We start from the raw sequence: 12224 nt of genomic DNA on the forward strand, positions 1-12224 counted from the left end.
TCGTGAGCTCAGGGAGAGGTAGGTGGGTTATTCAGCCGATAGCATTAAAGTACTCTTGCCACAGGCCAGCTGTTGTTCCACATAGCAGTCTTCCTAGAAAATGGGAGAGCCAGGGACCGTCCCCCAGCTGGGGTACAGATACATGCAACAAGCGTGTGGAACTGTGGCAGGTGACTGGTGGAGATAGGCATTTCTCCAAAACAAGGGCGGGGAGGAGCTAAGGCAGATTTTCCAGGGGCAGGGCCACCTGGCCAGAGAGCGAGCACACAGGCAGGGGCGAAGGGTGGTAAGATCCATCGGGGGTGTCTGGAAGTGCATGCAGCTGGGGGTTGCCATGAGCACTGACTTCATGAGGACACACAGCAGCTCATGGAAGCGTTCTGTCCAGCCGAGAGGCAGGGCTGTGGTCACTGTCTCATGCTGGTCCCGCTTCCTTAGCCAGAGTCACAGAGCCACAGAACCAGAACAGAAGAGTCAAGCACTGGCCAGCCTCCCTCCCGCTGTCCAGCGCAGCACTCCCCAGGCAGACACCCCTGCCCTCGGCCCTGCACTTCCAGGGATTTCTTCCATAGATGGATTCTCTCGCTTTTCAGGCATTTGCTCTGTTATTGAGTGGCTGTGGTTGATAGAGTTCATCCTGGCTGTTAGAGTCTTTCCTTGGGTTGATCTGCAATCTTCTTCGCTAGGACCTACGGGTACTTACTTGAGATCCGCAGTATGGGCATCAGAGAAAGGTTCCTCCCACTACTTGCTATGTGTCTGCAGGCCAGCCCTCCAGATAGCTGTGTGTGTGTTTTGTTTTGTTTTGTTTTTAGAGACAGAGTCTCAAGCTATCGCCCTCAGTAGAATGCCGTGGCATCACAGCTCACAGCAACCTCCAGCTCTTGGGCTTAGGCGATTCTCTTGCCTCAGCCTCCTGAGTACCTGAGACTACAGGTGCCCTGCCACAACGCCCGGCTATTTTTTGTTGCAGTTTGGCTGGGGCTGGGTTCAAACCCGCCACCCTCAGCATATGGAACCAGCATCCTACCCACTGAGCCACAGGCACCACCCTACTTTCTTTTTTTTTTTTTTGAAACTGAGTCTCACTCTGTGGCCCTGAGTAGAGTCCTGTGGTGTCATAGCTCACAGCCACCTCACAGTCCTCTTGCTTTAACCACCTGAGTAGCTGGGACTACAGGTGCACACTACAACGCCCAGCTATTTTTATATTTTTAGTAGAGACGGGATCTCACTCTTGCTCAGGTTGGTCTCGAACTCCTGAGCTCAAGCAGTCCACCCACCTTGGCCTCCCAGAATGCTAGGATTACAGGTGTGAGCCACCATGCCTGGCCTAATTTATTGAATTTAAATACAGAATTTTGGTGTTGCTTCTAATAAACATCACCTGTCTGACTCAGGCTGACGTAGTCACTCAGCCTCACTCCCACAGTTCCCTCTGAGCTGGTGAGGCCCAGCCCCTGAATGAGAAAAGAGCCCACCAGGCTGCTGTGGCCCTTGGCCATGTTCTTGCTTTGAAGAGACAGGGATGTCCGTGGCAGCGCCTGCCATCCCCCCCGCCCCCACCCCCATTTCCTTCTCATTTCATTCGTGCAGCAAACAGCTGAGTGCTACAGGTGAGCCAGACACATGCCAGGTCTGGGATGGAAATAATGTAGGTTCCGTTCCTTTTAAGGTCTGCAAAGGGTGACTTTCTTCCAGTCCCTAAACCCACAGCTCTGTGTAACTGTAAGGGAAGAGGGGCACAGAGTGATGACTCTGAGGTAAAGCAGATGTCAGTGTCCCAAACAGAAGAGAGGCAGTGACGAACTTTTATGAGCACTTCACACCATCTGGGGCTACCGAGAGCTTGACAGGCTCACCCTGCCCTCGACATAAGTGCTATTATCATCCCCGTGGGATCAGCAAATGAGACGGGGGTCAGGTGACAAAGCCAGAATGAGGCAGAGGTGTCTTCTGCCTCCAGAGCCCTGCAAAAGGCTCTCTAATAACATCCAGAGTCACTGGGGGCGTGTCACTCTATATTCCCCTGACCGCAGGGCTACAGGGCCAGGGCCTGGCACCCCTGGGAATGTTTGGGTTGTCTTTGATGGAGGTGGGAGCTGGTGAATGGAAGAAGTAAATCCTAAGCCATTAGGAGACTATTACACTGAGCAGTAGTCATTCACTTATCCCCTGGGACGATGAGCGTAATTCTCAGAACATTTAGCCCAGAAATTGGGGGTAAGAAATGAAGCACTAAGTAAAATCAACTCGGATGCTTTATGGGCTGGAGTCGCTGAAGGCATGGAGACCTGTAACCACCAGCCAGTGCTGTTGTCCCTTCTTTAGATTATGGCCGAGCGGAAGAATGCCAAAGCCCTGGCCTGCAGCTCCTTACAGGAAAGGACCAATGTGAACCTAGATGTTCCTTTGCAAGGTAGGTCGGCAGCAAACCTCCCTTCTTTATGGCTCTTTGGTGTTGCCAGTCCCCCCGAAGGGTGTGCTCGACTCCACAGACACGTGTGGAGCTGCACTTTGGGCCCTGCAGTGGCACAAAGTTGACTTTACGTCACTAGGGTTAGGCACAGAGGGCCAGGATGACTTTCATTGTTGTTGGATTAAATTAAAGAACATTGTGGTTTTATGATTCATGTTCAGCCCGGGGTTAAGGACCAGCTAATTTAAAAATATGTGGGTTGATTTTTTTTCTTTTTAAGACTCTTTATTTTTCCTGAGTCTGTGATTGTGTCCTTTGTGATTAAATCCTCTCTGGGCATCAACCACCCCTAACGGGACATCAAAAGCTGCTACTTAGCACATAGCAAAGAGCCAATAGCAGCTTTAACGCGTAGACTTCACTTCCTGCTTTTGGATGCTTTCCTACCTTGAACTGAAACTTGAAAAGGGTTTTGACTGACAGTGCTCTGGTATCTGGAGTAAGAAATGCTGTTCTTAGAGGACCATTGTCACATTTACATCCAGAAACAGGACATTATGGGACAGATGGCATTCTGAGCATTATGGTTGACAGAGGAATTGCTGTTTCTTACGTGCTTGTTGGAACCACTGAGAAAGATGTGATGCTTTTGTTCCCTACAGTAGATTTTCCAACACCAAAGACTGAGCTGGTGCAGAAGTTCCACGTGCGGTACCTGGGCATGTTACCTGCAGACAGACCGGTCGGTGCGTGAAACACTTACTGTCGTTCCACTGGGCGAGTGTGTGGGAGCACGTGGGAGGGAGAGGTTACTGTTCCTCACACTGTCACTAGCCAGAGGATGTAAACAGTCCTGATGAAAAGCAATAGAGCTGGGCCAGGCGCTGAGCTCACGCCTGTAATCCCAGCACTCTGGGAGGCTGAGGTGGGTGAATTGCCTGAGCTCACAGGTTCAAGACCAGCCTGAGCAAGAGTGAGACCCCCGTTTCTAAAAATAGCTGGGCATTGTGGCGGGTACCTATAGTCCCAGCTACTTGGGAGGCTAAGGCAAGAGAATCTCTTGAGCCCAAGTCTGAGGTTGCTGTGAGCTATGATGCCACAGCACTCTACCAAGGGTGACAAAGTAAGACTCTGCCTCAAAAAAAAGCCACAGAGGAAAGGCTAAGCTATTTTGACAGGTGGTCCTGAGATACAGGGACTTTGACAAGCAGGTGCTTCTCATTAGCCAGAAGTCCAGAGACCTTCCACCTGGGGCTGAGGAAGGGCTCTGCCATTGCATTGGGGCCTCTGTCCCTGGGGCCAGGGCTCCTGCCTCACTTCTATCAGCTGGTGGGCTCGGAGCCAGGGCTGAGGGAACCCTCATGTCACCCTTTAAGATGTGACGCAGAAGGGGCACCCACAGCCTTTAGCTCACATCCCCGTGGCAGAACTTAGCAAGCTGAGAGGAGGCGAGAGATGGAGCCTTTACCTGGGCTGGAAGAGGCTGTGGAGAGTGGGAATCCTGGCACACGGCTGGTGGGGAATGGAAGAAGTGCAGCTGCTTTGAAAAACACCTGGCAGAGGCTGTCGGAATCGCGGGACCGCGGGACCGGCGGCTGGACATGGCTTTCTTTGTGGGATCCTTGTTGGATCCCGCGGGTAGGTCGGCGGCGCTGCCGGGTGGCAGGTGGCTCCAACCCTGCCCCTGGCTAGGGCTCCCGGACGTTTGGGGCCTTCCCACCCTGCAGCAGGCGCGGGGCAAGGCGCGCAGAAGCTAGTATCAGCCCAGCAATATCAAACGCTAGCGCGAGCACGCCGGCTGGCGTCCCGGTCACCCTTCACCGCATGCTCAAGGGCCGCAAGTCGCTGAGCCGTTGAGGAGCCCAACGCAGCCGGCGGGACCCCTATTAAAGCATTTCCCTTTCCTCTGCCTTCCCTGATGCTGTTTTTGCAGGAAGCTAGAGCAGTAAAGACGCGGACATACGTGTTCTCCAAATTGTGAGGTTCCCCCAGGAGGAGAAGTTTGGATGGGAGTGGAAGTCAAACTTTGCCAAGTTCCTTTTTACGCTTTTTTCAGTTAGGAAGAATTCTGAATATGCACAACAGACTGCAGAGTAGTACGACGAAACCCGTCTACCCAGAACGCACGCAGCTCTACTAACTACCTGCAACTTGTCATGCCCCATTCTGTTTATTTTGAAGCTGATCTCAGGCATTAGATTATTCTGTAAATATTGCAGAATGTATCTCGCCAAGATAAGGGCTCTTTAAAACAGTCACAAAACTTAACACCCCAAAGAATTATCAATCATTTTGAAATATTAAATGTCTAATACATGTCAAAAAAAAAAAAAAAGAAAAACACCTGGCAGTTCCTCAGAAGGGGAAACGCAGTTACCTTTGATCCAGCAATTCCACTTTTAGGCATCTGCACACACAAAACCTCACACACCAGTGTCCACGGCAGCATAGGTCACAGTAGTCGAAGAGTAGAAACACCCCAAATGTCCATCAGTTGGATAAATCAAATGTGATACTTCCATATGACGGGATTTTATTTGGCAATAAAAAGGAGTACAGTGCTGCAGGTGCTGTGGCCTGGGTGAGCCTTGAAATCGTCCTGCCCAGGGAAAGAAGTTATTCCCTCGTGACTGTACACGAATGATTCCATCTATAGGAAATGTCCAGAATAGGCAAATCTCTAGAGACAGAAAGTGAGTAAGCAGCTGCCTGTCAGGCTCAGGGAAAATGGAAGGCAACTCCTCCGAGGTACAGGGTCTCTGGGTGTCTTCTGTGATAAAAACGTTCACTTCATATGTGTGAATTGTATATGAATGAAAGCTCTTCAGAGTTGTTGTTTCACCCTGTACCCCCATAAAAAACCACAGTGGGATCACCCAGCAAAGGGGCTACACTAAGTAGCACACACCACCTGTAGAAAGGGGGTTTGGGGTGAGGCAGGTGGGAGAGACAGGTGGGAGCACAGTGGTCCACACCAGGTCAGTGACCTGATAGAGTGTTTAGTGACCCACCTTTTGTCGGTTGAAAAAACTGCCATTTCTTTTCTTCTGAGCAAATATGAGAATGAAGTTTCATCTGAGGCTACAAAAAAGATGGATCTGGGTATGACAGTCTCTGGGTGATTTGGGCCTACATTTCAGAGTGATAAATGTCTTCAGGATGTTTTCAGTTCCCCTGTCCATCTGCAGGAATGGAGACCCTGAACAGTGCCATAGAAAGTCTTATGACATCATCCAACAAGGAGGACTGGCCGTCAGTGAACATGAACGTGGCCGATGCTACTGTGACCGTCATCAGTGAAAAGGTGAGGAGGAGCAGTGGATGACCTTGGCCGGTCTGGGTCACAGGGACCTTTGCGCACAACAGTCTGCTGTGAGACTGAGAAACGTGGCCAAGCTTGACCTCTTGGAAATTGTCCTTCCTTGTGACTAAAATGGCTTACATTTAAAAAAAAAAAAAAAATTACCCTGTGAGTCTGAATCTGGGCATGGCTCTGCTTTCCTGTGGATGTAGAAACTTCTGTTCTGGTGCTCCTGAGTGATTCTGCCTCCCTCTTCTCCCCCCAAGAGGGCAATCATTTGCTGGAGGTGATTGTGTGACTTTGGTTCCCTAACGGGAGTTGGTTTTCTGGCCAGTCACTCTAAGGGCATCAGTGTTGCTGAGCTGTGTGGTCTGGGTGAGGCGTGGAAGTGTTAAAGAGAACTCCTATGCTTTGTCCTGTTGGTAGAAGGGGCCGTTGGTCATCGCGAGGAAAGCCAGCATTAGCCTCAACCCTGATTATCCCAGTTTTGTAGTTGCAGAAACTACAACTTCTGAGAGGTTAGGTAACTTGCCCAACATCAAACAGTTGGAGGTAGCAGGTCCAGCATTTGCATCCAGGCCGTGTCTCCAGACTCCTCACAGCTCTCCCTTCTGCCTCCGGGAAGTGCCCGGCCTGCTCCTGCCTCTGTCCAGCAGCAGGTCACGTTCACGGCTGGCGCATCCACCTGTGAGGAGTTGGGTGCTCACAGCCTGCCCGCCTCCCACCCTGGAATTCCTTCTGTTCAGCCACCGCACACGCTTTCCTGCCTCCGTGTCTCTGCCAGGGCCACACCCTCTGCACACCAGCCCTTCCCCAGTTCTTAACTTAAGCCTTCTTTCTCCCAAGAAAATGCCCTGACCGCTCAGTCTAGTGTAGCTTGCTTCTTAAACACCTCCCCTGGCATGCGATTATTTAATACGGCAAAATGTTAATGGCCCTAAAGTCGGTGTTCTGGGTGTGTTTACTCATCCAGAAATTGCCTGCAGTTGTCGGGAAGGATGCAGCGTTCATAACTATAGTACTGATTCTGAGCATTCTTTGCTGGATGCCATATGGACACCAGCTTGTGAAAAAGAAAAAGAAATGACTTTACAACTTTTTGTTGATTTGGCAACTTTATGTTTTACATGGTTTTAGATAGAAATGTAATTCAATGTGCTGTTTAACTTCAGTAAGAACTGGGTGAAAGGAGGGACTGTGAATCCTTTTCTCCTGAAGCTCCAGGGGCTCGCCTGGGCAGACGCGCCTATTTGGCACAACATAAAGAGTATATATGACAGGGCGGCGCCTGTGGCTCAGTGAGTAGGGCGCCAGCCCCAAATACTGAGGGTGGCAGGTTCAAACTCAGCCCTGGCCAAACTGCAACCAAAAAATAGCCGGGCGTAGTGGCAGGCATCTTTAGTCCTAGCTACTCGGGAGGCTGAGGCAGGAGAATCACCTAAGCCCAAGAGCTGGAGGTTGCTGTGAGCTGTGATGCTACAGCACTCTACTGAGAGCGACAAAGTGAGACTCTGTCTCTACAAAACAAACAAAAAAAGAAATATATATATATGACATTAATTCCGGCCCACTACGAGCTCTCAGGCTCCTGGTATGAGAGAGAGACCACAGAACACACATTATGTCCCGCAACAGCAGCGCGGTTCAAGAATGACCTGCCGGCATGAGACACCTGGCAGTGACAGCCTTTCTGAAAAAGCACAAGTCCTTTCTGATGTCAGCCTGGCTGTATGTTTTTAATACCAGTTCCTATCTATGCTACGCGGAGCTTGGTTCATTTGTTTAAGATCTGAAAATGCGCGTGACTGTCCCCAGTTTCGCAGAGAGCAGGGTGCTGACCAGCGTCTCTTGCAGAATGAAGAGGAGGTCTTGGTGGAGTGCCGAGTGCGATTCCTGTCCTTCATGGGTGTCGGGAGGGACGCCCACACGTTTGCCTTCATCATGGACACTGGGAACCAGCGCTTTGAGTGCCATGTTTTCTGGTGTGAGCCCAATGCTGGTAACGTGTCTGAGGCAGTCCAGGCCGCCTGCATGGTAAGTAATCCTGCTACAGTGGGTCGTCTCCCCTCTTCTTTAATATGCCAGCGGCGCCTATTTGGCACAACATAAGTATATATGACAGGGCGGCGCCTGCTGCTCAGTGAGTAGGGCCCGGCCCCATATGCTGAGGGTGGCAGGTTCAAACCCAGCCCCGGCCAAACTGCAACCAAAAAAATGGCCGGGCATTGTGGCGGGCGCCTGTGGTCCCAGCTACTCGGGAGGCTGAGGCAGGAGAATCGCAGAAGCCCAGGAGCTGGAGGTTGCTGTGAGTCCTGTGACGTCATGGCACTCTACCCAGGGCAGTAAAGTGAGACTCTGTCTCCACCGAAAAAAAAAAATGCCAGAAATTAGAGCAGAATTGCTCATTTAAATGAAACAATGTAATCTGTAAAGTAATGCTTTATGTTACAATGCTCTCATCCCTGTGGCCAACCATCAGAAGGCCAGGACTCCTAACAGTGGAGCCAAGGCTGGATCAAGAGAGACTCTAACTAAACAGTGAAAAGAATGCCCTTCCAAACCATGACTGTGAGGATTATCAATCCTTGATTCCACACTAATCTCAGTATGTGAATAGGAGATGGTGATCACCCATGACTTGGTACTGTTTGGATTCAAGTTAGTCTTAAAAAATGAGAAGAAATTCATGTTGAAGCATTTTTATTTCAAATAATTGGTTTAAATGCATATATTTTACTTTATTAACTCAGTTCTTACAACACCTCTGTGAAGTGGTGGTTCTATTTTTGAGAACACAGAGACACTAGAGGATGGGCCGCAGGGCAGCCTGAGTTCAACCCCAAGGCTCCCTGGCACACAGCCAGGACATTTTTTGTTGAGTATGTGATTTGAAAGCTCGGGAGGCTGAGGCAAGAGAATCGCGCCACGGCACTCTACCCGAGGGCAGTACAGTGAGACTCTGTCTCTACAAAAAAAAAAAAAAATTCCTTAAAAAAATAAATTAAAAAAAAAAAAGAAACAAACAAGAATACCTTGTTATTCCTTCAGCAGGTGTCCTGTGAGCACCAGTTTTGCCAGACTCTGAAGAAGTTCTCATAAAAACGAGGGACTAGGGAGGTGCCTGTGGCTCAAAGGAGTAGGTCACCTACCCCATATGCCGGAGGTGGCGGGTTCAAACCCAGCCCTGGCCAAAAAAAAAAATGAGGGACTGTGTGAGTGTAGGCAAAAGAGCCTGAGTGTGTGGTGTGTTTAGCAGCCTCAGGCGGGTCTCGAATCAGGTGGAAGGAGGTGAGGGATCAGGAAGGGTCTGGGGTGTCATGCCGAGGTTTGATTCTCTTCAGACAAGACTGTCAAGCAGGACAGTAAATCGATCATATTTAGGTTTCAAATTGCACTCTAGTAAAAATTAAAAACAGCAGAGTGGAGGGTAGGTTAGGGAATAAGGCCAAGTGGAGAGATCAGTCAGGCCAGGTAACTAGTCCTGGCAAGAGAGAAGGGGAGGGTCTGAGCCAGGAGGGCGCAGTGGGGGACAGGCAGCCCCATGGGGACTGAGGCGATGAGGGCTGCCTGGCTGGGCAAGGGGTGCTGCGTCTGAAGCCCCCGAGTTTCACTACAGTCCAGCACTGTGGGCTGGGCTGGAGTTAGTTCAAGATGACTGAACTGTGGGCCTTGGCATGATGGAGACTCAGGTATAGTGGGGGAGACACATAAACCAAAATTCTGTTACAGTGTAGAAAGTGCTGTAAATCAAAGTATGAGACTGTGGGGACTGAGAAGTGACTGGGAGGAAGAGGAACTGGAGGCCCTAAAAGTATGTAACTCTCAATCCTCAGACTACGTCGCAGTGATGGGTGGCAGGGGGCGTGTCCAATCAGGTCCAAGGAAGCCTGCACCCTTTTCTTTTTTCTTTCTTTCTTTTTTTAAGAGGTAGGGTATTGCTGTGTTGCCCAGTCTGGACTCTAACTCTTGGCTCGAGTGATCTGTGATCTTCATACCACCACACCAAGCTACCTTTATTTTGATTTTTTTTTTTGAGACAGAATCTCAAGCTGTCACCCTGGGTAGAGTGCTGTGGCATCATACCTCACAGCAACCTCCAACTCTTGGGCTCAAGCTATCCTGTGGCCTCAGTTTTTCTATTTTTAGTAGAGACGGGGTTTTGCTCTGGCTCAGGCTTGTCTCAAACCTGTGAGCTCAAGCAGTCCCCCTGCCTCGGCTCCTGGAGTGCTGGGATTACAGCGTGAGCCACCTTGCCCAGCCTTTTTCTTTTCCTGACATGCACATTTTGTTAGGCTGAGGGAAAGGAACCGATGCAGCTGGGTTGCAGTAGGGATCGCCTGCACAGCTGTGGCAGGGTCTCCCAGGACATGGTAGCAGGTGGAGAGCTCAGAGGAGGAGCAGCTCTGCCCCCTGGGGTGGAGGTTGGGGGACTGTCTACTAGAGTCAGGCCACAGGGGCTAAGAACTAGGAATGGGGGAGCTCAGGGAAGGGAAGCTGGAAGGCAGTGGTGGGAGGATAATGGCAAAAGTGAGGAACAGGAAGAGCCCGCTGACCTTTTTCCTTTGAAAGGGAACAGGAGGGAGGGAGAAGGAACTCTGTCTGAGGTTTTGGCTCCCCCTCAAGTACTGTGGGCTGGGCTGCTAATTCAGACAGGTCTGAGCAGGGCCGGACAGAGGGTGAGCCCACTAGTGAGGTGCAGGAGTCAAGATGGGAAGAAGGGGCTACGTGAAGAAAATAGAAAACGAGATTTCAGTGAAGCAAAAATGGATGGCGACCATTTAGGTATTTGATGAAATTGAAATGGATCAGACCAGATGGTATTAGTCATAAAATGAATGGCTTTCGGCCTTAATTATACATTTTAAATGATGATGACAAATAATTAGCTTTATCACTTGGCTACAGTTTGTTTTCTGATTCTCAGACTCATTTTCCATCTTGGAAAAAACTTTCATTTGCTTCCCACTTTAACTATATTAGTTGGCATTGTAGCCAGTTGAACCAGCTCAATCCAGTATAAGGCATGTTGACAAAATCAATCCTCCCACCCTTTTGGAACCCAGCTTTTCTAACTCGCTGGCTTTCTTCTTGATGCGCATCTGCAAGATTCTCCATCTGGAATATCTGTGGCATGAACACATTCTTTTGAATCCATATAACATTTGGGCATATTTTATAGCTAAGATGTACCTATACCTGTGGCATAAGCCCAACTGAAGCCATTTGGTGAGATTTAGAATAGGATAGAAAGGATGAAATTCCTTAGGTACAGTTTGGATTCACACTGGATATATATCACAGCTGTTTGAAGTTCCAAGTCCTAGCATCCCAGGTTGCCATATTTGCCCATGTATAAACCCATGCTTCTTGTTGTTGTTGTTTGGTTGGTGGTTTTTTTTTTTTTTTTGGTGGTTTTTTTGGCCCGGGCTAGTTTTGTTTTTTGAGACAGGGTCTCACTTTGCTGTCCTCAGTAGAATGCTGTGGCATCATAGCTCACAGCAACCTCAAACTCTTTGGTTCTAGGAATCCTCTTGCCTCAGCTCCCCGAGTAGCTGGACTACAGGTGCCCACCATAACATCCAGCTATTTTGTAGAGACAGAGGTCTCACTTTGGCTCAGGCTGGTCTCGAACCTGTGAGGCCGGGCAGTTCCACCTGTCTTGGCCTCCCAGAGTGATAGGATTACAGGCATGAGCCATCGCGTCCAGTCTAAACACGTTTTTGAGATGTGTGTGGACTTAGCAAGATGCCTTTCACATAGGAAACATGGAGTAAGTCATCATTTTTCATATGACTGAGTTGAAAAGGGCTAGTTTTACAGCCTATGGAGTATGATAGAAATGACATATCCTTCCCCAAGACAGCTTGCTGTGGATATTTGACGTCCCTCCTTCCCCAAGACAGCTTGCTGTGGATATTTGATGTTGCTAGGGAAGACATCAGCCTGTTCCATAATGGGACTAAGGGACCTATTATTGATATTTGACTTTTTTTTTAAATCAGCCATGGCATTACATACATACATACATATATATATATATATATATATATATCTCACATATATATGCGGTTACAGCGCTAGCCACATACACCCAAGCTGGCGGGTTTAAACCCAGCCTGGGCCAGCTAAGTAACAATGACAACTGCAACCAAAAAATAGCCAGGCATTGTGGCGGGCACTTGTAGTCTTAGCTACTTGGGAGGCTGAGGCAAGAGAATCGCTTAAGCCCAAGAGTTTGAGGTTGCTGTGAGCTGTGATGCCAGAGCACTCTACTTAGGGCCATATAGTGAGACTCTCTCTCAAAAAAAAAAGAAAAAGAAATTTTTTTTATAAAATACTTTTTACCTAATTTTGAAGAACTACTTATGTCCTCATTGATACAAAACCAAGTAGCCTATGTTGTTTTATTTCTGAAGGACAGAGATTGTCTATAGTAGCAATGCTAATGAAAATAAATCCATTAGGATTTAGACTTTTATTTAAAAAACGTATCGTGAAATCTAG

At 49.0% G+C, this 12224-nt stretch overlaps 1 protein-coding gene across 15 annotated transcripts in view; it reads left to right on the top strand.

Annotated features, from left to right (window-relative positions):
• The window catches only part of APBB2 (amyloid beta precursor protein binding family B member 2), a 425552-nt gene that overhangs the window by 411755 nt on the left and 1573 nt on the right, over positions 1–12224 (top strand). For 13 of the 15 annotated variants that reach the window (XM_053577899.1, XM_053577898.1, XM_053577900.1 and 10 more), the window contains 4 exons: positions 2332–2419; positions 3082–3165; positions 5608–5723; positions 7575–7754. In XM_053577899.1, the coding sequence (XP_053433874.1) occupies positions 2332–2419; positions 3082–3165; positions 5608–5723; positions 7575–7754 (468 nt within the window). The remainder of the gene's footprint in view (positions 1–2331; positions 2420–3081; positions 3166–5607; positions 5724–7574; positions 7755–12224) is intronic. The other 2 variants (XM_053577903.1, XM_053577909.1) reach the window with 1 other exon arrangement.

The sequence above is a fragment of the Nycticebus coucang genome, chromosome 23 (assembly GCF_027406575.1).
Source record: "Nycticebus coucang isolate mNycCou1 chromosome 23, mNycCou1.pri, whole genome shotgun sequence".
Taxonomy (NCBI): domain Eukaryota; kingdom Metazoa; phylum Chordata; class Mammalia; order Primates; family Lorisidae; genus Nycticebus; species Nycticebus coucang.